This window comes from Mastacembelus armatus, chromosome 23 (genome assembly GCF_900324485.2).
Source record: "Mastacembelus armatus chromosome 23, fMasArm1.2, whole genome shotgun sequence".
NCBI classification, from domain to species: domain Eukaryota; kingdom Metazoa; phylum Chordata; class Actinopteri; order Synbranchiformes; family Mastacembelidae; genus Mastacembelus; species Mastacembelus armatus.
In genome coordinates, this window is record NC_046655.1 from 12,098,908 (window position 1) to 12,123,976 (window position 25,069).

At 42.4% G+C, this 25,069-nt stretch overlaps 2 protein-coding genes across 10 annotated transcripts in view; both read right to left on the minus strand.

Moving 5' to 3' along the window:
- LOC113142193 (fatty acyl-CoA reductase 1) overlaps positions 1-16,878 on the minus strand; it is a 34,580-nt gene extending 17,702 nt beyond the window's left edge. The window contains exons 1-2 of the mRNA XM_026327079.2: positions 16,644-16,878; positions 3,345-3,632 (exon numbers count right to left, since the gene is read on the minus strand). Coding sequence (XP_026182864.1) covers positions 3,345-3,632; positions 16,644-16,652 — 297 coding nt within the window. The 5' untranslated portion in view covers positions 16,653-16,878. The remainder of the gene's footprint in view (positions 1-3,344; positions 3,633-16,643) is intronic.
- A 3,103-nt stretch (positions 16,879-19,981) lies between these two features.
- Positions 19,982-25,069, minus strand: part of magi2a (membrane associated guanylate kinase, WW and PDZ domain containing 2a) — a 155,641-nt gene continuing 150,553 nt past the window's right edge. For 3 of the 9 annotated variants that reach the window (XM_026326475.2, XM_026326474.2, XM_026326473.2), the window contains exon 22: positions 19,982-23,511. In XM_026326475.2, the coding sequence (XP_026182260.1) occupies positions 22,790-23,511 (722 nt within the window). In that variant the 3' untranslated portion in view covers positions 19,982-22,789. The remainder of the gene's footprint in view (positions 23,512-25,069) is intronic. The other 6 variants (XM_026326476.2, XM_026326478.1, XM_026326477.1 and 3 more) reach the window with 3 other exon arrangements.

Genomic DNA, 25,069 nt, shown 5'->3' on the forward strand with positions numbered 1-25,069 from the left:
TAATGAGGTTCAGGCATTTTAAAAGGCACATTCAAAAACACACCCTCAACTTTAACTCTTACCAACCCCACATGAGTACAGAAGATACAGGTGTGGCTTATTTCCTTTACACCAGCAGGACTCGTCTTCAGCTGTGCTCTGGCATTTCAGGCATGAAGCTCTTTACAACTTTGACATAGGATCTAACTTCTTAGGTCAGTGTGTTTAACCACAATAACCAGCCACCTCTCTTATCCTGTCCAGGTGGAGCAGGATGCAGTTAAGGGTGTGTCAACATCAGGAGACAAAACAAGAGCACCACACCAGCCTGATTTCACAGAATTTTTCATTTAAAATAAATATTAGTTGTTCATATAGGTCTTAAAAATAGGAAAACTTTGTAACTACTTTTTCTTGAACCTCTGGTGCACAAACTAAAAAGTCCAATCCAAAGCACATTGATGATCCAGAGTTGCTGCTACAACTAAATGTTTCAGTCCCCTCTATCCGAGCTAATACATGGCCACAGAATACTTTCTGATGACAAACAATACTACTCAGAAAACTGGCCCCTCTCCAGGATACTGCCTTGTAGGCAAAATTCCACAAGATCCCCGTCCTACCCAAAGCATTCCACCTCCCACCCCTCCAGCAGACATCTGAGCCCATCCCTTACAGCCACAGAGCTGCTCCTGCAGTATGAAGATGCTGCACAGCCTCAGAGATGAAACACAAGATGGCTACCGGGATCAACCGTCTGCCAGTGGGTGGGAAAAAGCATGCCACAGAGCAGGAGAGAGGCCCTGAGCACCCACAGGCCTACTTGTATCAAGTGCCTGACATGCCATTCAGTGCCTGGAACCACAGCAACGGCTGCAGACATCTAAACATTTCCACTGGCTCAACGTAGCCTCAGCACAGACGCACAGCGCTAAGTTAAATGTCAGAGTCCACGCAGCAGAGATGCACACAGACAATGAGATTCCTATCGGTTTGTTCTTCTCCTGCTCAGGGCAGCTCCGCTGATTGCATCCTTTGAAAAGCATCATGGGACAGGTCTCTGTAGTTACCTAGCAACAGGTGGTAAGAAAGACACTGGCCTGGCTTGAAGGATGAGAGGAGAGGCTCCTCGAGAGACACAACCACTGTTCTCCTTCATGAATGATCCCGATTCTGAACAGAATAATGCCGACCTGAAGACTCACATGAATACCAAGTGGTACTTGAGGCTTGGTCACAGAAATTTAATGACATCACTTTTCATTGCAGCCTGAGCAGTGAGTGAGTCTGTGTTTGGCAGAGAATCAGGCAGGGTCCTGATAGTGGATACCATCAGAGTGATGTCAAACTCAATGTAAAACTAGCTGAGGGGTGAACGCTGCAAACACTATCAGCAGTAAATGATGTCTGTCTCTGAGGATGAAGTGGTTGTTAAAAGCCTGAATGTACAACAGGAATTCTTTGATTTTTAAAGTGCATCTATATCAGTCTGATTTCTGCCTCACCACATGGCAGTGCTGTGTGGCAGAGCAGCTGACACCAGCTCACATTCTTTCTCATCTCAACTGGAATTTTCCTGGATGACGGCATCATGTCCTGCTTGATGAGTTTTTAGCCAAATTCACATTGGAGAGACCGTTTTATTGAACCGATGTGTGGACTGAACAGGGCTGGCAGCGATTAGGCTTGGGGGTGTTTGGTGCAGCTGAACCCAATTATCAATGAAGTTTAGTATATTGGTGATTTTAGTTATTATGGGGGGGATGAGTGGGGCCCACACACAGGCCCAGATGGTGCAGCAAAACATCTGGCCCATTAAATAAAATCATTCTCAAACTGTATTAAGCCCTCTCCATGTACAAACGGCACATGTTGCTGGCATGTTAGCAGATACAGACGCAGGGTAAGAGCCGTTTATCGTTGATTTTTCTTTACTAAAAGCCACAGCAAAGACTGAACATGCATTTAAAATCAAATGCTCTGTTACCCACTCTCCTGTCTCTGCAGCACAGAAATTACAGGGTTTTGTTAACTGGCACTTTTACAGCACTGTCAGAGTGAACTAATTACATGGTAAGAAAGGCATTCTACGAATTGTGAATGGCTGCGGCATCACACTCACCTTGAAAAAAGGGAAAACTAAAGAAAAAGTCAGCAGCGAGTAGAATAATGAATGCAGAAACAAGGTTCAGTAAAAATAGATGCTATTAGACGGAGACAGAAAAAAGCAGAGTCATTTTCTTTCTCAACTGAAGCCCCCCCCTCAAAAAAAAAAAAAAAAAAAAAAAAAAAAAACCCTAAACACAGCATCAGTACCAACATGAAGCAGCTGTTTGAGCACATCAATACACACCCAGTGTCAATGCTTAGGTCCTCATTAAACCTAACCCAGTTTGGAGGTATTTGTTGAGTCATGCTTTGGTGCTCGCCTGATACAGCCGACACCACGCTGCAGACAGAGCTCATCCCCAGCCCCCTTACTTCTCTCTCCCCTCCAGCTCCTCTCCTTTCTAGATTTCTCTGATCTGACCTTCCCTCACCTCCTCTGTCCTCAAACCTCCCCGTCTCCATCACTTGCTTCCTCCTCATGCTCAAACACCAGAAATATTCAGTGAATCCTCCCAGTTCAGTTAACCTTCCAGCATCAGACTCATCATGCTGCTCTCTGACTCTAAGCCTCCACCAAAGCACAAAGATGAACTATTGGACTTCTTTGGGGTCATTAAGTCCACGTTACCATGGCAACCGCAGCTGCCACTTTAATTCACAGGCAAATTTCTATTGCTCTGTAAACATACTTGCCATTTGAACAACCCAGGATTTGAATGGTCATTTGAATGAATAGCCTATCAGACAAAACATCCAACTACACTGAACATCACCAGGTATAATGGCCTGAGAGGTGTGGCCATAATTATTTAATCAAAGCATGCACTCAACCACTGTCTCTTGATGCTGCTTTAACATATTAATTAAAGTATCTTGACAGCTCACTGGCAGCACAACCCGTTCAAACGACGGAAAAGATGGCAGAACATGTAGAACTACAAACATGTCCAAGTTTATCAAGATCACCCTGATTCAGGGAGCAGAACAAGGGCGAAGAATGACAAAGTGAAATGTGTTTACACTCCTTAGCCCAGATCTATAGCTATTCATGCTATTCCCCCTAGTTCTTCTCTATATAACAATGCATTGATGTTTGACACTTCAACTGACATGAACTTGAAACAGAAGCCTCCTCAGACTCTGATTTGATCAACTCTTTGATCAAATCCACTAAATCTTACAATTAAAGTTGCCTCTTTCTGCTCATATGCACAGAGCATATCATCATCTAAAGTCAGAGCACATTTTGCTCTTACCTTGCACTTCATCATGTCGCTGACCCTCTGCTGCATGGACTGCCCGGCCTTGGGTCTGACCAGGATGTAGAGTGCTTTGACCTCAGGGCACGAACGCAGCAGCTTCTCCACCAGCACTTTTCCCATGAAGCCTGTAGCTCCTGTTATCAGTACACTCTTGCCAGCGTAGTATTCTGCAACGGACGCCATGCTGCTACTTTCTGTGCCACTGCAGATGTCCGTCAGTCGGGTCGTTCCTTCTTCTCCCTGCTCTTCTAACCTGTCAAGGTCCTGGCTGTCAGACAGCTCCTGCAGAGGAAGGGGAGGATATGAACATGAGGGCTGGCAGCCACAAACTTTAAACACTGCAGCAGCAGGTACTTGTGGAGCTTGTGTTTAACACAGCAGTGCAGGGAAAAGCCAAAACCAAACCAAACTGAATCGGTGATGACAGGGTAACAAGAACAGCAAAGTTATGCATGAATGAGTTAATCAGCTGACGCATTGTGGAAGGGAAAAAACCTTTCTGTAAATTTACATGTGTATCAGTTGTGTTATCTGTTCTGAAGCTTCAACATGTTAGAGGAAACATGCACCTGGTATGCAAATTATATGAATATTCATACAGGGATGTATAGGGAGGGTAACGTTTATGGGAAGTCTGATTTCAGCTTTTGTGTATTTTGGCACCTGTGACAGCTGACAGAGGACATTCATTGAAATTTAAGGGAGCTAACATTTTTATTATAAACTAACCAGGATTGTTTTTTATTGGAATTGTCACATCCATACCGCTGCAAACAGAAATACTCAACAAAAAAAATCCCAATTATTTTTTTTAAACAAGCCAAAAAAAAAAAAAAAAAAAAGGTAAATTTAGCTTGTGCAATCGCTCTCATTCCACAAACTCTAAGTTGAATGTAAGGGGAGTTTTTCAGCTTGAGGCTTGTCTTGTTGACTCTAGATTACCTGTGCACACTGAGATTTACAGTGTGACAGATCTAAGCCAACATTAGCTGGAACTCAACATTTACACAACAATCTAATCATTTAGTCATAGTAATGAAGAAGGCTTGAACACCTGCCTTGCCCTGCAAAGACACACATTTGATCAAGTGACCCATGCTTGCCCTTGATATAATTTTTTGATGATTCAATATGTTTCTGGATGTCCACCCTTATTCTACAGCAACTTAATTGGAGTGATCAATGCTCTGACGGCAGTGCTGTAATGGACTGTGTCTGCTTATTTGAGGCAACTTGATATAGTAAATCAGGAGCTGTATCTGCTGCTTTAGCAGTGGCAGGCAGCCAGGTCCTACATGGTCCTGATTAAAGTGAAAGCACCAGATAGAGGCTGATGTGGCTACTTACATTCACAGGACTTGGCCACTAGTCATACCGACCCTTCTGCCAGAGTCTGTGAACCGCACCGACTGAAACAACAGAAGCAACAGTTGGCTCTTATACTGAGCATTTTCATTTTCCCCAACTGCATTTCCACTGATGAAGACTGCACTAAAGCCTGGGACATCTGTAGTCGGTTACAAAAACATATGGTTTCCACTTTGCCCCCTGTGGTACCTGGCCATGTGGAGAGTTGCGAGATATCTGTATGAGACTTTTTGACTCTCCCTAGTGAAAAGACATTTCTTTGGCTAAAAGAGGTGCTGCTGATGAATTATTTAATGTATTTCTCACATACCTCACCACTTTTCGCTGACTAATAAGCCTTGTGACAATTAGGGATGATTATTTTTATGAATGATTAATGTGCTATTTAATCAGCTGCTCTACAAGCCACTAGAAAATGGTGGAAAAATGTACCAGAGTCCAGTGAGTCATCCAAATGCCTTGTTTTATCCAATCAGAAAACCTGAGCAACAAGTAAACATATAGCTCTGGATAATTTAGGAACAACTCAGTCTCATGCTGCCATTGTTTATAAGCTTGTAAGGCCAATTCTAACTAATGTTCTCCACATCACTGTAGCTCAGTAGTAGACCCTTATAAATCCTGAAGAGACTAGAATACAGCAGCTTTTTCTAAGCAGAAACAAGTGCATAGGGTGCTCATCATGACTGGACCTGGGAGGCAGGAAAGCCTCATGTACTCAGCCTCAGCTTCTACAATTATGGAAAACTATGGTGGTTGTTGCCACGTGTTAAAGAAATATATTTCACATTTGAAACTGAACATGCAGAATTAAGACACTGCACCAGATGGTGTAATTACATTTAAGTTTGAAACATTTATGGTTCTGGTTTCTGTGGTACAAAGCCAGGTTTCCACAATGCATAAAATATCATTCACGGTTCTATTTATGTAACGATAAAAAGCAAACTTGTGATACTAACAAACCACTTAGGTCTGTGGTTATAAAACTACATCAAGACCAGCATTGGCATTTTCATAGAAGCTCATCTTTAACCATGTGGTTTTACACATGCATGAACATTGACACTGCAGATTTAGGTTTGGTTTGATTTACAACATAGCATCAAACACTGACTTTCAGACTTTGCCCCTATTCTCTTCAGACAATAACCACATATAACTGACCGCCATGTAAGCAGTCATATGCCTGCAGCTGTGTTGTGTCTGAATAAGCAGGTGCACATGAGACAGGCTGCAGCTATGTGGCTCTGATCAAAGCACAGTGTTGGGTGTGTCGGCCAAAAGCTCACAACTACACTGCCAATGTTGTTTGATTGTAACCACAACAATGATGCGTGTATACATCACCGGCCTGCTCACACCTTCCTGTCCCTGGTCCAGAGAAGAGGAAGGTGCCAACCAGTCACAGGAGCAGGGCAGCAGTTACAGCCTGTGCACCCCTGTCCAATGTAAAGTATCTGGTAAAGACACAGGGCTGAAGGAATACCTAGCTGCATTAGCAACAATAGCACAACAATTCATCAAGGCTGATGCTTGATCAGCACTTTAAGTGATTCAGACTGATGATGCAAGATGCCCCTCCCAACACACAAACACACTTTGTTTCATCCTCTCTCCTGGGCCTCAGATTCCCAGCATGTCTGCCCAAAGACAGAAACCAAATCCTCCTGAGCCAAACATGGCCCAGATAACAAAACAATCTTGTATTTACTTGTTTGCCTCCCATTCTACCGTCTGCGCATGCATTATTAAAATCACACACACACACACACACACAGAAAGACGTGTGTGTGTGTGTGTGTGTGAGGTATTTTTCCCCTGGTTTGCAGAGGAAAAAAGGCATCACAGGAACTGAAGCCAGGGATTCACGCAAAGAATCCAAGCTGAAAACAAAACCCAGACTGCCTTACACCTCCACCAATTAAATCTATCACTTTCCCTGGATGTATAATGTACCGACAAGAAATTTCTACTATTCTCTATGTGACACACACAAAAAGCCACAGTCTGGGCTGATGCCCGTGACATTCCAGCTCGGTGCTTCAGAGATTCCCTGTGGAAAGAGGACAAGGCCAGAGGAGCTGAAGTCACTGCAGATTAATGCTTGACAATGGAAATGTTGCTGCAGCTGGAAAAGTGAGCATCCTGAATCTGGGATATGCACACACACACACACACGCAAACCACATTCTTCTAAGATTAAACAACCTCCCCTCCTGCTTCTCACTCTGCTATAAGCCAAGCTGGAAACAGGACTGACACTCACATCAGAGAACACACTCCGTTTACTTTTTTTTTTTTTTTTTTAAATATAAGGTTGGGTACCATGTCAAACTTTTCAGTACTCTCTTGAGACCTGGACTTGGCACAGACACTTTTAAATTGAGAATTAGGGCTGCAAGTGTCAATGCATATGATTGTGTAAAAACATTGGTTAGTAATATGTCCAATTTAAACAGCTCTATCCTTGGGTACCCACACCTAGTGAATGCAGCCTAAGTCTTAATCTTTGGTAAGCTTAAACCAGGGGTGTGTCAGTTGATTAATCAGAGGGCTCATAAAATGAATGCCGGGATAGGAAATTGCACAATCAACATTTCACTATATGAAACCGTTAAATTTTACAGACTCCTCTCCAGTAGGGAGTCATGCTGAGAATTTCAAATGTCAGGAAGAAGAAAAGAGGGGCCTGGAGTAAACAGGACCACAGCAGACACTACAGTATCCTGACGTGCACAGTTCCACTTCATGACACAACCAACACATTTTATTTCTGTTTACTCTTTTTATTTGGTAAATTCTTTCAGCAGCAGACTTTCAAGGACAAGCAGAGTAAAGCTCAGACAATGTCTGCCAGCATTAACCTTGTTGTCTCATCACTGGTGAATAAGGCAGCTTCCTTTTTAGAGCCTGCAAGGAAAAATCAAAATAGCGGGCAGCAATGACGATCAACTTCACAGGTTCTGATGGCATCTTGACAAAGTAGAGCGCCATGTACAAAGTCACTGAGGGTCACTGCAAAAATAGTTAGGAGATGCTTGAGGTATAAGAATACAGCTCAGGTTTACTTTTGTCCACGGTTAAAGCTGCTGCACTCAGGCCTCATTTCATGTTTCCCTTCCTTCAGACTGAGGGTTTTTCTGCATTTTTCCTCAAAGATCCTCTCCCCAGGAGGTGCATGCTGTTTGTCAGAGGCGGGCTGTTTCAAGCTGCGGCTCTGCAGTCCTTCTGCTGCCTCAGGCCTTTCCTCACTCACTCACACACACCACACACACCACACACACCACACACACCACACACACCACACACACCACACACACCACACACACACATACACACACATACACACACATACACACACATACACACACATACACACACATACACACACACACCCCATTATAGACCAGCTGAGTGCTGCTAAAGACGCGGGCAAAAATCAAGCTCTACAGCTGCACACAGGCTCCAGCCATTATAAAAGGGACAAAAACCAACAGAGGCAGGAGGGGAGTGTGGGAAAAATAGAGCAAAATGCAGCCAATAATTAAGGCAGCATTAGTCAACCTGAATGCCAGTGCCAAGCAACAGAAAGGGGAAAAAGTCAATCCTTTCTCTCTAAATAACAGCACCAACAGCATTTAAAAAAAACAAAAACAAAAACTGAAAAGCTCAGTTAAGTGTACTATCACTGTGGGCAGTTGTTTTACATCCCAGTGCCAACACAGGACTGAAAAGACCAGGCCCACAAGTGGTAAACTCATGTCACAAGACAGAAGCGTTTAAAAGGGTGAAACAGGCCTCATCTCATCCAGGAGACTCCATGAATGCAAACCATCACCCACAGGAACCAGCATGTCCAACATCTGCAGGTACAGACATGACCCACGTGTTTCTAGTCTTAATCTAACATTAAGACTCCTCCCCAAAATAACGTGGCTAGTTTCATCTGTGCTCAAAAAGCCATTTTTTAAAAAACCTTTTCTTGTTCTTGCGTCTGTACAATCTTGAGTGGAAAGGAAATGAGTGGGTCTGTGTTCCTCTTTACTCACGAGGAGCGGAACAGGGCGGGGTGTGGCCTGATGTTAAGATTAGATTCATAAGGATTTGCTTAAAGGGAAAAAAAAGCTAAGTGACTATGTTATAATTAGCACTTAAGGAAGTAATTAAAGTTTGTTTCTAGTCAAACACCAAGTCCTACAACCCTTTGATATTGACATATCCATCAAGCTTTTGGCTTTTACATTAAAAAAAGGTTCTTGACTTCGGACAGAGTACAAAGTAGGTTTCTCATTTTTAGGCCAGGCATTAGTCGACTCCTGATAAACAAACAATGGCCTGCAATGTCAAAGACCTCACTCCTCCATCCCGACCTCCTCCTTATGTAAAGGCTCATGCTTTTTATATTACATCACCTGACTTCCTCCTTACTGCAGCTGCTGGAGGTCTCCTAACAATAAAACACAATATGGTTTGTAATGAAGTGCTTGCGCTGACGACTAAGAGGGTTACAGGTTTTTCACTTTAAGGCTTCATACATTTGCAGGAGCATGAACTCCCAACATCATTAGTCTTAACTGTTAGCACAGTGGCTGTGGCTGTGCTAACAGAGGGGAAAGAGCCTGTTGTGCCCAATTATGAGTGTTATAACTGCACAGTCAGTGGTCAAGCAGTTTAACACAGTAAACCAAGCCTTTTCACAAACACTAGTCCAACCCTGTCGTCTTTCCCTTCAACAGAAAACAGTCATACACTGACTCCATGATGAATAATCACTTAAACATGAGCCCCCCCCCCACTCCAGCATGATGTTGTGACATTGCCCCTCACACAAACCCACGTAATTGCACAGCACTTTCAAGGGCTCTTACCCAAGACTGCATTAGCGCACAAAAACCAGCAGGTCTTCTCTTGCACTTAATTCTAATTAGATTAGCCTTTAGCTGCCTCTGAAAAAATTAATTATAGTAGCCATGGGCATCAAGGATTTAAGCAGTGTCAATTTTTTAAAACCACAAGCCAGTTTCAAATCTACACATGAAGGTCATCGCTCACTATCAAATATCTGGCCAAGGGAAACTGGGCTTGGGTGCAAAAGCCAACAGATCATTTCTGTCCACATACAAGTGGATCAGTGCATTGTCTACATTATATCTGATGGCAGACAGGCTCTGTAATTACACCAGCTGTCTCCAAGTGACAGAGCCTGTCAGTGCTGCAGAGTCAGTTTACACCTGGCCCAGACCCAGACTGACAATCGTACCGCGAGTGCATCAGCAACAACAGCAGGTCATGAACCTGCACAGCGTGACCATCCCGAACCCCACAGACACACACTCCTCTTTAAAGTAACAAAACCAGCTCTATACATACACACACACCTTAGCAGTAATTAGAGATCAAGTGGCAGATAATTTAGTTTAGTTTTTAGTCTGATTTCAGCAGAAATACAAATAACATCCTGTGGACTGCCCCTTTTCACACTTGCCTGTATGTTAAAAACACACCAAATGAACAGGATTATCATAACATAACTGATGTGCAATAAAGCAAGAATTTCCTTAAATAAAAAGTGCATTAAGTTTCCTTTAAGTTAATATGTCTGAGTCAACTAAAGCTAAATCAGGTAAGACAATAGACAGAGGTCTGATTAACCACTGGCTTTATTCAATGTCAGATTCACTGGCTCTAACTGCTCAAATGTAAAGATTTAATGGCTTTGTTATTCCTCTGAGACTGTATATTGGAGAAAACAAGCAATACAAGACTCAGTTTATTTTAAAAAAATGTTTTAAAAAAGTGTTTTAGGACACAACCTTGGAGTTGCTTGATTTTCACCTGGTATGAGCTCGGATGCTATAAAATACCCACACAAACCTCAGCGGCAGAGTCCAGTGGTCTTTCATGATTCATCTGAGGCAGCTATTATCACAATGGCTGACATAAGGCCCTCGCTTTCAGCAGCCTGACACATACACAGACATGCAGTGATGACAGAACAGACCTTAATTGGTGAGGCAGTTACAAGCCCTTATCACTGAAGCAGACTGGGGCACAGGACACAGCTGCCCTGTCACTTATCCTGCAGCCTCATTTTCCTAATGTGGAAAGAAGCATGGATCAGGATCACAGAGGCTCAGTGAACTACTCCTCGATGCTGCCTTCACTGCTCCATATAACATGTTTGAACAGGAAGCTATGCTCTCAGACCAAGCTGTGCAGTCTGTACACAAACAACTATGCATTAGTGTAAAAACTGAAGCCTTGATCACATGTTACAGCTACGCACCATCTTGTATTTAACAAGTGGCTTGTCCGTCCTTTTGAGCAACACAACATTAGTAGCTTGCAGGGAAACCAATATCTGTGACCAAGGGACTTAATCAGATATCTGGTGCAAAGATGGATTACAGTGAACACACAATACTAAGAGTAACGCAGTACTTTAAACACATACTCGGTTCGTCTTGTGTTGCTGCCACCCAAGTTTATAATTAATGACGGGAGGTCTGGCATGGGTTGGTGAGGTGTTTGATTAGAGCCAGAGTGAAAGACACATCACAGAACCACATACAGTTTTGACCACAAGAGCCATGAACATCCACAGATGAATTCAGATTTATGCTGCCAGTGGATGGATTGGGATACAGTAAATGCAACAGGATTTCAACACCACACCATTTGGCGAAGGCAACATGGGGAGACCCACCTAAAATAGCCCACATTGCTCAGGCTAACACAGACATATTGGCTAATAAAACTGATTCCAGCAGAGTTGCTAGACTATCTGAAGCATATGACGAACGTCCGCCTAGATAAGATGAGCAACCTTTCGAAACATGCCAACATGGCATACAATATCTGTCTCTGTGTTTCAGGGAAGAAGGAACACAATCAGCTTTGGTTGCCTGCTGGTGATGGGGGGGGGGGGGGGGGTGATTTAAAGAAATGCTGCTGCTATGCTAGTGAGAAGTGGTGTCACTTACAGGTATAACTTCATGCAGAGTCACTGAATCTGCGATACAATTACGTATATTTGCCTGAGCTACCAACAATCAATTATCTGTTATCTTGATTTCCACTGATATACCAACTGTTTTTTTGTTTTTTTTTCACTAATTCTCTCAGTACCATATCAACCTAAAAGCAAAAAATAATAGTATCGATGTGCAGAGTAAACACACAGGGGCAGGCAGCCACTTTGTTAAATACCAGTTAAACAGGGTCATTTACTCTGATCAGTCTGCATTCTGACTTTAACATACGGCTTCATGGTTCACTTCAAAGGAGCCCGGGGAGTGGCAGCCTTTATCTCCTCTGCACCCGGTCAATACGCTGATGCACTGTGCTGCCTCTGTGGAGGATCCAATCACAATAAGCTCCTGTGCTCTTGTTTCTGTTCGACTAATCAGCAGGAGAGCAAGAGGAAACGCCATTAGATATTTATTCTCAGGTAGCAGGGAAAGAAAAGACTAACGTGGGAGGACGTTATGGTCAGCAAGCATCGCTAACATGGTCTCAGACAAAACTCAGTGCAAATCAGCCCTGAAGACGAATCCTTGTGCCTCCCCTAAAAATAAGCACCGACCAGGAGTGGAGAGAATATTAAGAGACATAGTTTGAGAATGCAGCAGCTAAACACAATAACATGGCTGTCAGTCAGGTTAAACAGCCTGTCAAGCTCACAATTAAAACTTGATAATGAAGCCAATAAATTCTTGGTTTAATATTTTCCAAGCCTCAGTAACAGATCCCGTAACAGCAAGAGCAACCGTCAACATTTCGACTTTCTCAAACTGTTTTACAGTAAAACCAAAAGCTTCAGGTTACATCCTGTACAAGCTGACTTAAAAAAAAAACCAAAACAAACAAAAGTGTATCAGTTTAAGATAAACAGCTACCCCTTGTATCAGGTTACAGGACAGAAGAATCACTTGTCAGGTTTATCACTCATCACTTTACCTGGATTTAAAAGAAAATCGGTCACACAGAAGTAAAGATATAATTTACCAGGATTAAAACACACAATGGTTTTTTTTCAAGCAAAGTGCTTTGAAATGCAACGAGATAAGTTCCTCAATAGGGCAGTCCTGTGTGTGGGATACAATTTCTAATTGTTCAAGTCATTGTGTTAACAGGACACAGACACACCCACAGTCTGTCCCAGGACTGTATGATTATGCAGCTCCAAGACTATGTGCAAATAGTTGTTTTGGAGAACAAGCAGAGCTTAAAAAAAAACAAAACAAACAAAACAAAAAAAAAGCATCAGTGTGAAAGTTATCTGATCCCAACTTTGCACCTCAGTCTGGGAGGGTCCATTAATCAACAGGTGACTCACTTGCAGCCACTTCACACGCATTAAGAAAAAAATACAGCCCTGATATCACAGTACGGCTTTACCTGCATGCAGCCGAGATGCATGAAGTTTTAGAAATGCATAATCTTAGAAGAAGCTGTATGACCTGCAGTATCATGTCTCTGGAGAAGCAGCAATGACCTCAACTACAGATTCAAGTAGCCAAGACGACAGTTTCTAACAACTGCCTGCTCGTTGCAAGACTCCCTGCAAGACCACGCAGGTAATATGAAGGCAGATGTGATGAAGTTAAAAACATGCTCTTCTGACTGCTTTTCTTTATAAAAACGTTGATGTGTGACCTTAACCTTTCAAGCTGATGATGTTAAGCTAGTGGCTGGGAAAACATATGGATTAAAATCCTCTGGGAGCTTCTTCAGTTTGATGCAAAATCGAAACTAGCAGGCTTCTGTGCGATTTACGGCCACACAGAAGTTATACATGAACAGTCGTGAGGAGACAAATCAGTGCAAGGATTTTACGCAGCATTTGCTAAAGCATCCAAACTGAGATGTACATATGATGAACTGCACATAACATCACAGTCAACAAAAGCGAATGAATGAATGTTAAAGCACACGTGCTCACCGACAACACCAATGACAGAGATTTACACCCTTGCAGCAGCTGAAGAGGAAGCACTCGGTCACCCCTCACCCCAGACCAAGTCTCTATATCACAACCTTAAACTGCACACACACACACACACACACACACACACACACACACGAAAGGATCAAACTGCTTCCACGTTGCTTTCCCATCATGCCTCTGTACAGTACTAGTATGCTGGGGCAGAAGCAGAAACACATCCACTTAGCATTTAAAGATTTATGGAGAGCTGCAACAGGAGACAGAAGGGAAATGAGGAAGCATGTGTGTTATAGAGGACAGCAGGGAAAGGGACATAATGAAAGAAGTGGGGTTTGCAGACAGATTAATAGAGAACAGGACCAGAGGCTGCACACTCATAAACAAGCCAGGTGGACCCGGTGGACAAAGACTGTTTAAATCTGCCTTAACCAGTAGAACTACAAAACAGCACCAACTTTGAACATCTCAGAAAACACCTTACCACCAGCAGAACACCCACCCACATGAAGCTAGGTTAGGATAAACTACTTTCTCACTATATCTTGTAATACTTAATGCGGGTATAGTCGTAAATGAGCACACATTCACCAACATGTGCGCACTTATCTGAGAGAAAGATATAGGTCACGGCACACTGATAATTAGAGCTATTTTAGTCATCCTGATTTAGAATCAGTTCAGGAGACTATTCTCATTTGGCCTTACAGCTGTCTAAGTGACAAGCATGTATGGATTACTAAGGTGGCCAACTGGGCGCAGGCCCAGGGGCCAAAAAGGGTTAGGGGGCCCTGGAGGAGAACCATGAAGGGAAACGTCTACGAACAAGAACAAAATTCTGAGGGAAAAAAAAATGGATGCAATACAACTACAAAGAGATAAACACTACAAACAGACACCCAGGGATTAAAAAGAGTGAAAACAACCACAAAAATAGACACAAAGCAAGTAAATATAGGTTCAAACTATTCTGAACTATTCTGTTTGGACTATTTTAGGGTTTGGGCACATTTTCCCCACAAGTTAAAAATCAGAGAACATAAAAACTTTTACATGGATAAAATTTAAGAACTCTGGTGGCACATGCTCTCATGAGATGGACGGACATAATGACCTTGCACATGGAGCTGCAAAGTTATCTGCTTTTTTCCCTAATTTATTACATGGAAATTAAGAGAAAGGGCAAAAAAATATCCCACAGCACGAGGTGACACCTAAGGTCTTGTTTGCTGAGACAGAATTCAACATTTTATTTTAGTTTACTAGACCAAGACAAGCAACAAACGCTCACATTTGAGAAGCTGGGGCCATCAGATGTTTGGCATTTGTAAAGGTTAACCAGTTGCCTTTTTCATCTACTAATTCAGACAGTGTGTAAAGGCAAAACAGCTCAGCCTCTCATGATGATGCACACAGGAGTGGAGAGCAGGCCCATCCAGGCCTTTATGACCTCATGTGACCCATCATGTGACACACCTTTGACTGTAACAGGTGTGATAGATAACAGAAGCGGCGCTCTTCTCTGGAACATCACAGATCTTCTTAGGCGTGTGCTGCTAACACATTTGCTTCTAAGTCACCACAAACAAAAGCAAAACACACACAATCCAGTCATGAGGAGGAGAGTCAGCTGTGCTTGCTGTCATCTCTGACCTGAACAGCACCTCATCAGCTGGGAGAAGACACGGCTCATCCGCACATGGCAAACAGGAAAACACACAGAAAAACCAAGAGGCACCTTTTTCTGGACTTCAGCTTCTAACAATAACACAGGTCTTTGCACACACAGTCCTTTATGTCCGAGACAGTCAGAAAACACTGACCAAATAAAAGGTTTTTAACTAATCCGGGCTGAGTCTCAAATCAACAGAGTCAACACAGAAACCTGCAACAGCACTTCCCTTTATACCTTTCTAAATAAAAGACCAAAAAAGTGAAGGAAGGAAGGAATAGGTACAATTTTTACATAACGGTTGCCAGTGATTTCCTCATGTTGCTGGTCTTAAAAAAAAAAAAAAAAACATCAGAAGATACTTTAAAAATGTCCAGAGACCAGACTGACCAGCCAACAGATATGGAATTCACAAGACTGTAAAACAAAGACTGAAAATTCTGACATCTGAGAGGCTGAAAACTGAAATCATTTGACAGTTTGTTTAAAATTCACCTTAAATGATTATTGAAACAAACAATATATAAATATGAAAAACAATATGAAACACTTGTTTGAATGAGAAGTATATATTTAACCATTTCATATTCTGAAATTAACTTTTAAGAGAAAGTTTTTATCACTGTGTAAAACTAATATTTAATATTGATGAAGTGTTGATCACAAACGTATCAATAAGCAAAACGTGTTGAAAGCCTCCAGTCCTCTCCAGTCACTTTTAATTAGCCAGTTTAAAGGACCATTTTAATTCATTTTCCTCGACACACCTTCAGAAACACTTTCACTTTCCTGTGGACTGTAACAGGTGGTTAATGTAAAGGGGCAGATGTAGATTTAACTCCAGTTTAACACATTTCCATGTGACTAATGCTTTTCTTTTGCCGGCCCCGGTGCTACTTCCCGTGCACCGGCCGCTAACGGTGGCTAACTCGCCGCAGCGGCTCCACGGTGACTGCGGCTCGAGCTGCCCCGCTACCCGCCGCCCTGCTTTCGGAGGCGGCTACAGCTTCGTGCTAACTACGTGCCCTCTTCTTCCTCAGCTTCCTCGTTTAGACGCAAACGAAATAGCGATAAACGAAGCCGCATAAAGCCTCTCCGGGTTAACCAGCTGGGTGTGCTTCTCAGCCCCGGCGTGGTGATGCTCACTCCCGCGCCTGCGACCACACATACCGACAAAAGCCGATGAAAGATGCTCCGGAGCCGGCGTGCCACGACAGATCACAGCTTCCCAAAAGCCCACGATCAATTCCCGTTACACCAAACACCCACGTTTTTAAAGCAGAAGAAATAAAACGCTCCCTACCATAGACATCGGTTGGTGCGGGTGGCTCCTTCCTCTCGTGGCTGTCAAAGAGGATGTGCGGTGCGGTGCGGCAGTTGCGGACTGTCTGCCTCCTCCCACCGGCCGCCCCTGGGCTCTGGCTGCTGGGATAGCTCACTTCCACCGGGGAAAAAGACCGGCTCGGTCCTGCCGACTGCCCGTCTGTCTACAGACTAAAGCAGCGAGGCAGACTGTTACACAAATACAAGAGACTGAGCGGGCAGGGCGTGTCATCCCGTCCGTAACACCTCCCCCTTGTCCCGGTGGTACACTCCGTTCAGTCCTGGGCAGAACCAGCGCATCGCCAAACTTCATGCAAAAATCTGTAAAGTTTAGGCGGTTTGCTAAAAACCTAGAGACTTTTGTACGTTGAAAGTGGAAAGCAGACTCTTTATTATATATGTAATACATTATTACATTCGGCATATGTCAGACACCAATATCAACACAAAATATCTCTGAAATCCACCTGTTTGAACAGCTGACATTGCAAAGATTGTATAGTTTTGGGCGATTATTCGTACACCTGAACCGGTGTGTAAAAACTCGAAAGTGACTTGATTGTGGTTATGGGCAAATAACCCATAAATAATAAAAACAACAAAACAGACGACTCTTCACACTGTACTGAAGAGTAGCCTGGTAGCTCCCCCCAGTTGAAAGGAAATGCAAACGGTGTATTAAAAGCCCACAAACATCATAGTTTGTGGATTTCCTGTTGCTGAGTGTGCTCTAACAGGACAGTTTTTCTTTTTTAAACAAAAGGCATGCAGGAACAGGACAACCCTCGGCCTCTTCTCCAGGTAGACCTCCTGATGGAACATTTGTTGTACCATAAAAGTACGTTTTCCTCAGAAGCATTTACAAACATGTCACCACAACTCAGGCTGCAATTTTTTTTTGCTGATTTCATAATGCAATAATAACTGCATAATGCAATAATAACAGCAAGTCATGACAGAAACACTATGCATTATTTAATTTTACACAGAAATGCTGCAGAATGTTAAAAAGTCTTACAGGATTACTGTAAAGTGAAACTGTGCACGCTCAGGACTTTCAGTTTTTCCTAAATGAGCTGATTATTTTGCTGCAACTACTGAACAATCTGGCCAGCAAGTGACAAGGGAGCAGACCTTTCCTGTTTTGTAAACCCACCCAGCTTCTCTGGCTTCCCGCATAAAACAGTGCAAATGAGATGACAGTGTGATAAAGAAAATGTGCTTTTATGCAGCAAAACAGTTCCTGACTCACCTCAGATAAAAGCATCAATTGAGTTGCTCCAGGCTAAAGTGAGACAATCTGAGACCTAAATACGGAAACCCTTGATCACTGGAGATGCTGTTAAAGCTTTTTTTGTGCAGGTCTTCTTGAAAGTTTAACTCATTGGTGCTTTGTGCTGTCTCTGCACTGCAGTTATTTTAAAGGCAACATGTTTAGTGTCGAGATGCTACAGGATGAAACGCTTCACTGATGGAGAACACCAGAGATGTTGGCGGAGGAGGTACAGCAATCTATCAAACACTGCTGTGAAAATCTGAGTCATGTCTACTGTCAGTTAGATTTGTGTGTGTGATGAGGAAAAATCAGGTTTCTCAGTGATGCTCAGAGTCATCAGAGACGTCTTATTCAATGCTATATTTGATCTGAACACATGATGTTGAGTCAGAACACCCCTGATGGAATAAATGTTTTCATCTCAGGAGGCTGTTTAGGCTCCTGCTGTTGGCTCCAATTGTCTTACACATACACACCTAAGACTCAGCATGATTAGAAATAACAACTCATGTCACTGTCCAACCTTGTGTCTCTGCCAGATAAGACGATCTGACACCACTGGACACAGAAAGCGTACGGATCTTAAATCACCATGCAGTTACTAATTACATAAGGCATATTTGAAACAAATGATGACCCATGAGCCATAAAATTCCTCCAGTGTGTGGTTCTGTCAGACGCTACCTAGATCCAGAGATGTGAGCCATCAGTCATTTGTGCAACTGAAGTTTGAACCTATAAACCTATTTTATTCCATGGTTTTCATTATTCAAATGCAGCACTACTGTGAGTTTACAGACTTCCTGATTATTTATTCATCTATAAAATTCAAGTGATTACTTTTGGGTGCCAGTAAATAAACACAACAAAGGTGGTTCTTGAACTCTAATGTCCTTGCTGTCTATTCAAAAAGAGCAGAGCAGTCTGTTAAGCCCTAAGCCTGCCGTGGTCCCAGCGGAGACACGAGTAGAGCTTTGGATTGATTTACTCCTGTGGAGAATACAGGCACCAGCCAGTAGCTTCCAGCTGTCAACCTGAAGCCCTGATCAGCGCAGCCTCTGCAGGAGAGTTTGTCGTCCTGCTCCTGTTTTGCTGTGTTTATTTTCTATGTGCATGATGCACAGACCTCATTCACCTTATTATTATGTAGAATATTTCACATGTAGGGCATGTTAAATCAAATGTAACATATGCTGAGATGTCAAATCTAGTCTTAAATGAATGATAGAGGTGTTTATATATGTTTTTTAATGTGTATTTTAACAGGATGTAGGTGTAAAAACCACAATCCAAACACGAGGAAGTATGTGTACACTGGTGAAAATCATGCAAACATCAATTTGAGAGCTATTAGAAGAGATAATTATTCATCTGAGCATTTCTGCTGGTGTATGCGTTAATATAAGTAGTATTCTGTAGTTATGAAAACATAAAATTACATCAGCTTGTAAAATCTTTTATAGGAGGAAATGTTTGAATAATAACTTTATGTAAGTTCAACAATTATGAAATCAAGTGGCATAAAAATATATGTCTGGTCTGACACTGGCCTCTAGTGGAGATATGGAAAATCGGCACACAAGGGGGTCTCAGATGCCTCCATGTGGTGAAACGAAAACACTACATCACTGCAAACATTTGAATGAGGCTGCTCACAAAAGAACTTTACGGCTACTAAAATATGTGTATAATTAATATGGTAATAACAGATGGGATTTTAAATGCTTTTATGTATTGTCTATGAAATATTCATTCTACGAATTATAGATACTGATTTATTCCATCTGGTGATAAAAGCAGCAAGATGAATCGGAAACATTCAGCAAGAAACTTTGCAAGTGCATCTTGAGTTTGAACAGTTTACAGCTGAACTAATATAATAGTTATATTAGCTATATAACATTAATTGTGTTTTAAGGTGCTCATATGTTGCTTATAAAGATATACTGTTAAATAAAACCTGATTATAAAAACAACCATAACACATCATACAGCAGAATATCCTAAGGGACTCTTTTATGTTGTGTCAAGATTTTCTTTATTTTGACAGTTTCAGAATATCATACAGGTAAACAAGATTTCTGTAAAAGTAATATATCCATAGTGTTGCATTTCATAAAAAATAGTTGCTGCAGTTACAGTCTTTGTGACCATCAATAGTACACTGAGTCATGTTTATAGAGATATTTGTTCAGAGTCTACACACTGCTAACACTACACAGTGATACTGAGCTGCTTGGATGCTGGGGATTTTATGGTGCTGCGTGTGTCCTTAGTTCAACACAGTCTGCAAACACACCTCTAGGTATCCTTTTTTTTGTTCTTTTGCTTTCCGTAGAAAACTGCTTACAATTTGGCTCAATGGAGACAGCTCAGACGTGGAAAGCAGTGAGTTGTGCAAAGGCTGAGCAAAAAGAAAGTACACACATATTTTTGTTTCCATTTTGAACAGAAGTCACAACATAAAGGAGCAGTCCACTGAAACGGGCATGATGATACAAAATACAGGCAGCATTTGCTACCTTTAGTCAGTTAGAGCTAAAATTTAGGTTTGGGGCTTGTTTTGTGACGTTGACCCTGCAAAGGATTTAAAATGACTGAAGGGCCGAGATGTTTGTCTGATGATTTTCTCCAACATGATAATATTTCATATTCAAACCTTCTGTGTGAGATTGTGCTTAAAAAAGTCAGTCAGCATATTATTTGTGTATTTACAAATTACAATGGCAAACATAATGACATGTCTCACCTTGCTCTTAAATACTGTTTGCACTTCTCTCAGCAGAGACTGTGGTTTTTTTATGGTAAATGTTGAATTTGGATGTCAGGAATTCTGACTGGGAACTCACGTCTCTGAAGAAGATACAGATGCTAGGAAAGATTTTTATATCCCAGAAATGACTGTTCTCTAAACCATCTCCGAGTCATTTAATCAGAGCTTAGCAGCTAGGCACAGCAGGCCTGTCAGGCTTTGAGTTATTACCATGTCGGTGCAGTGTGCATGGGGCTGCAGTAACATTAATACTTGGTATTAAGAGTTTGAAAGGATTTAGCTGTGTTTACCTGCTCTACTCTCAGCTGCAGTTATTAGCATATCTGACTAGCTTCTTTACTCTGTAATGTTAGCAGCTCCATGGTTTACACTCCAGCTGCTCCATTCAATGATACTCAAGACCCATTATTTCAAAAATGAGGATTTTGAGTAGTAACCCTGACCGTTATCATTGTAATCTGCAAATGTGCCATGTAAGAATGAAAGCATGATAGGTGTAGAAACATTAATAATAATCTTTCTCTCTGAATAAAGTAGAAAAATGTTCGTTGTCTCGTAGCTCGCTGGAGCTTTGGCATGGAGATATTGTGTTTAACAACATGAGCTGCAGATAAAATCTAATTCAGGTCTGGTCTGGAAATGACAGAAATGCTTCATCTTCAAATCCAGGGCATTCATTCAGGCTACAGACGTGTTGGTAACTAAATATCATGTTTTACAAATTCAGTTTGGTCTGGGTCCAAAGTTCCACCATGTACTGGCATTTTGATTACAAGATCTGATACAAGTGATTCTTTGTAAAAATTACTAGTGTCAGATCTCATCAAGAAAATCAGTCCTGAAAAGTATCATGAACCAGAATAACTCATTTGCACAAATAAGGACCATCTATATCTGATAGTGGAATCATTTTCATACATAAGCTGTTGAAATAAAGCATAAATTCCATAATATCACACTTTTATCTGAAATAATACAGTTTATTATTTATATCTGTGATTTTGGTGTTGTATAGCAGCCAGTTTTAAACCCTCTAAAGTGTTTTGGATTGGACCGTTTGACTTAAAAGCCAACCTCTCTGTCAAGTCTAAGGCACTCTGCCCCTCGGTCGGTATAATGCGAGCCCCTTCCTTAAGCGTCCAGCTGGATCCCACCCTCACGGACTGCTTTCCTTATTAAGCACAGAAATGAGAGAAATAGATTGACATGCTGCACCCTCTGAACTCACGATGATTGGCGCACAGATAGATGGTGCAGTCAATGGCAGCGGGCCTGTTGAGACAACAAACTGGAGTCACAGGACTGAACGGGAGAGTGGTGAAAGGGGGAGATCTCAGTTGGTGTTCTGAAAGTTCTGGTCCATGCTGCACCACTTTGCTCATCAAATCATGGACTAGAATTTCCATTGGCTCCACTATAAGGTTCTGTTCACTAAAAGATGATCTTATTTACAAAATGATCCCCACATATTCATATTCATTATAATATATCTATGTCTATGATCATCTGATAGATAATTCAAGACAGATTCAGGCCTGTACAGTCTCTGTTAAGGCAAAGTTCTGTTGAGTAGATTTCATCTCTGCGGTCACTCTTTGTTCCATTCGCTCTCGTCAAAAACAGGCAAACTTTCTTTTTAACATTCCATTTCATAAAATAGACTCCAATGTGTAGATATATAAAAAGATCCAACAGTAACCGATTGTCCCCCTTCTGCTCGAGGAGAACTCACAATAGAGTTCTTCAAAGTTTGCACCCTTGAAATGATTCCCCCCCTTAAATGCAACCAACACATTCCACTTACTCTTCCATATTTTCAAAAAGTGAATGATTTTCCAGTTCTTAAGGTGGTGGGTGTAAAATATTTCTCAAAATAATTTAGAGTACAGTATCATAAATAAAACTCTTAAAACATGTGGTCCAGATCACCCTGCCCCCCTTGGTTTTTACTCTGTTGTCCATGGGAGAACTGGATCGAGGGTGGGGATACAGGAGCACAGGAAGATGGAAGGTTCATCTGGATGGGGTGGTTTAGTTCAGATGAGTGTGGTCACTGTATTCTGCTAGAGCCGGGGTGTTATCTGCTCAACGTGGACGTTCCTGTGCGCAGTGTGCTGGGCAGCTTGTCTGATCCGGGAATCTTCCAAGGCCCAGGAGAGACCGTGACCTTCCTCCCCATTGTACTACCACTGCTGGTGCTCTTGTTGGGCAGGCTCGACCGATTCTCTCCCAGGCTCCGGTCCAGTTCCCAAGGCCTGGGTTTGCTGTGCTCCAGCTCCACCTGCTGCTGCACGCTGTTGTAACGCTCCACATCTTCCCTGCTGTTCCCATTGGTGTGTGGGAGCTTGGAGGTGCTGGGAGAGTGGGTGGGTTCTCTGTTGTCCCCCATATTTCTCTCTTTGGACCTCCCTCTGGTGCTCCTGGGAGGTTTGGACTCCCCACTGTGCCCCTCCTTGCCCCCTTCACCCTCAGTAGTGGGCTGCACTCTGTGCCCCTTGTGGGTGGCCCTGCCACCCTCTTTCTTAGCTCTACCGCTACCACCGGTTGTAGCCGCTCGCCTCCCCTGGCTGATTGGCTCGGGGTTTAGCAGCTCGGCCTTCTGGGGGCTCTTTGAACGCTCTGTCCTGCTGTCTCGTGCCACCGGGTCTCGAGGGACGTCCAGAGGCGGCAGGTGAGATGGGTCGGGGGCTGTGCCAAGATGAGATGAAGGCGATGACATGGAAAGGCTGTCGATGGGAGGGGCTACTTCCGACAGGCTTGGGGAGGCTGAAGGGTGAGCATCCCATGGGGTGGCATTGTCTGGAACACATACACACAGTCAGTAATATGAAAACCACACAAACACACACACTCTGCTTAAGAGCTTGCATGCCACTGCACAGCCAAACACTAAATCAAAAGAAAAACAATCATCACAGCAATCATTCCTATTCTACAAGCTAAATGCATTAAAGTAAATATAAGAGCAGCACTACAACCTACTTCCAAACGCGTCACAGGGTGAGTCTAGTTTTAGACAACATCAATCTGCCTCCCGTAGCTCTCTTTTAAAGCCTCAGCCAATCTAAAACCTTGGCGGAAAATCGAAAACAGGTTTAATGAAATGGATGATGTGCCCAATAGTGTGATGCTTTAGTGAGAGTGAAAACCTCAAGGGTGGAGTGCCTCTCTCCAGAGAAGTTTGCATCCAGTATAGCAGCTGTGGTGAATCTACAGTGTGCTCCTTCACCACTCTCCACTCTCATGGACAGTTAGCTTCTGCTTCTGCACCGATGAGTCCTGGTCCCTCGGCCATCAGTCATTTTCAGTGGGCTAGGCAGGGGGCAGAGGCTAGGCTGGCTACACTAACACCATGAGGCCCAATTATAAGGAGAATCTCATCCAACTCTGAAGCATATTAAATTCAAGACTAAGAGGAAGAAAGAGGAGAGTGGCCAATCATTTCTAAGTAGCTACACTGGAACATCAGTCTTGTACAATATGCCTGGTACCATGACTGACATTATGCTCAAAGAGCCTGTGGTGTGTGTATGTGCTAATATGTGTAAAGCTGTGGTTACCTCATACTGTGAGAATGTAGTAAGCTCAGCTGAAGCTCTGGTCTGCTTATATGTCGTTATTTTGGCCTGTGTTGCAGCAATTTTCTTGTGGCATCAATTAAAACTATTATTTATTTTGTGCAGCCTTTTTTATTGACAGAATTTTGAATGGAAAGACTACGAGTTTAATTAACTGAGATATTACAAATAGAAACATCATACAGACTTAAAAAAGTATGTATTTTTATTTTTAAATGAAGAATGGAGCAGACACAGGCTTCTCTGAGATTGCATCTGATAATTTATTGAATGTCACATTTCTCTAGTTTTCTTTTGATATAAGTTGCCAAAGTCCTGTGTTTTTTAAAGCCAGTCAGTGCAGAGTGTATTTCTCAGGAGTGTGGATTATATGCTACACAGAAGCACAACATGTACACAATGCCACACACAGCCTGCATACAAAAATATTCATGCACATGCACAACTCTATTTTTTCATGCTTATAGTTTTTCTGCTCATTTTTATTTGGCTGTTCTTAAAAAGCACAACATAAGAGCCTGAAACAAAAATAACCTGCTGCTTTGAACACTGATATGCTTATCTTTTAAATAGCCAAATTAATCACTGTAGATGATTTGCATAACCTTCCAATATGCAGATAGAGTGCCTGTAAACTGTGAGTGTTGAAATGCTGAATCAAGCCCACACAGAACAGAATATGTGGGTTATGATGCTGCATTTCATTTTTAGGGAGCAGGGGAACTCAGAGAACTCAGATCACAAGGGCAGACCTCTAATGATGGACCACGTCTTGATGA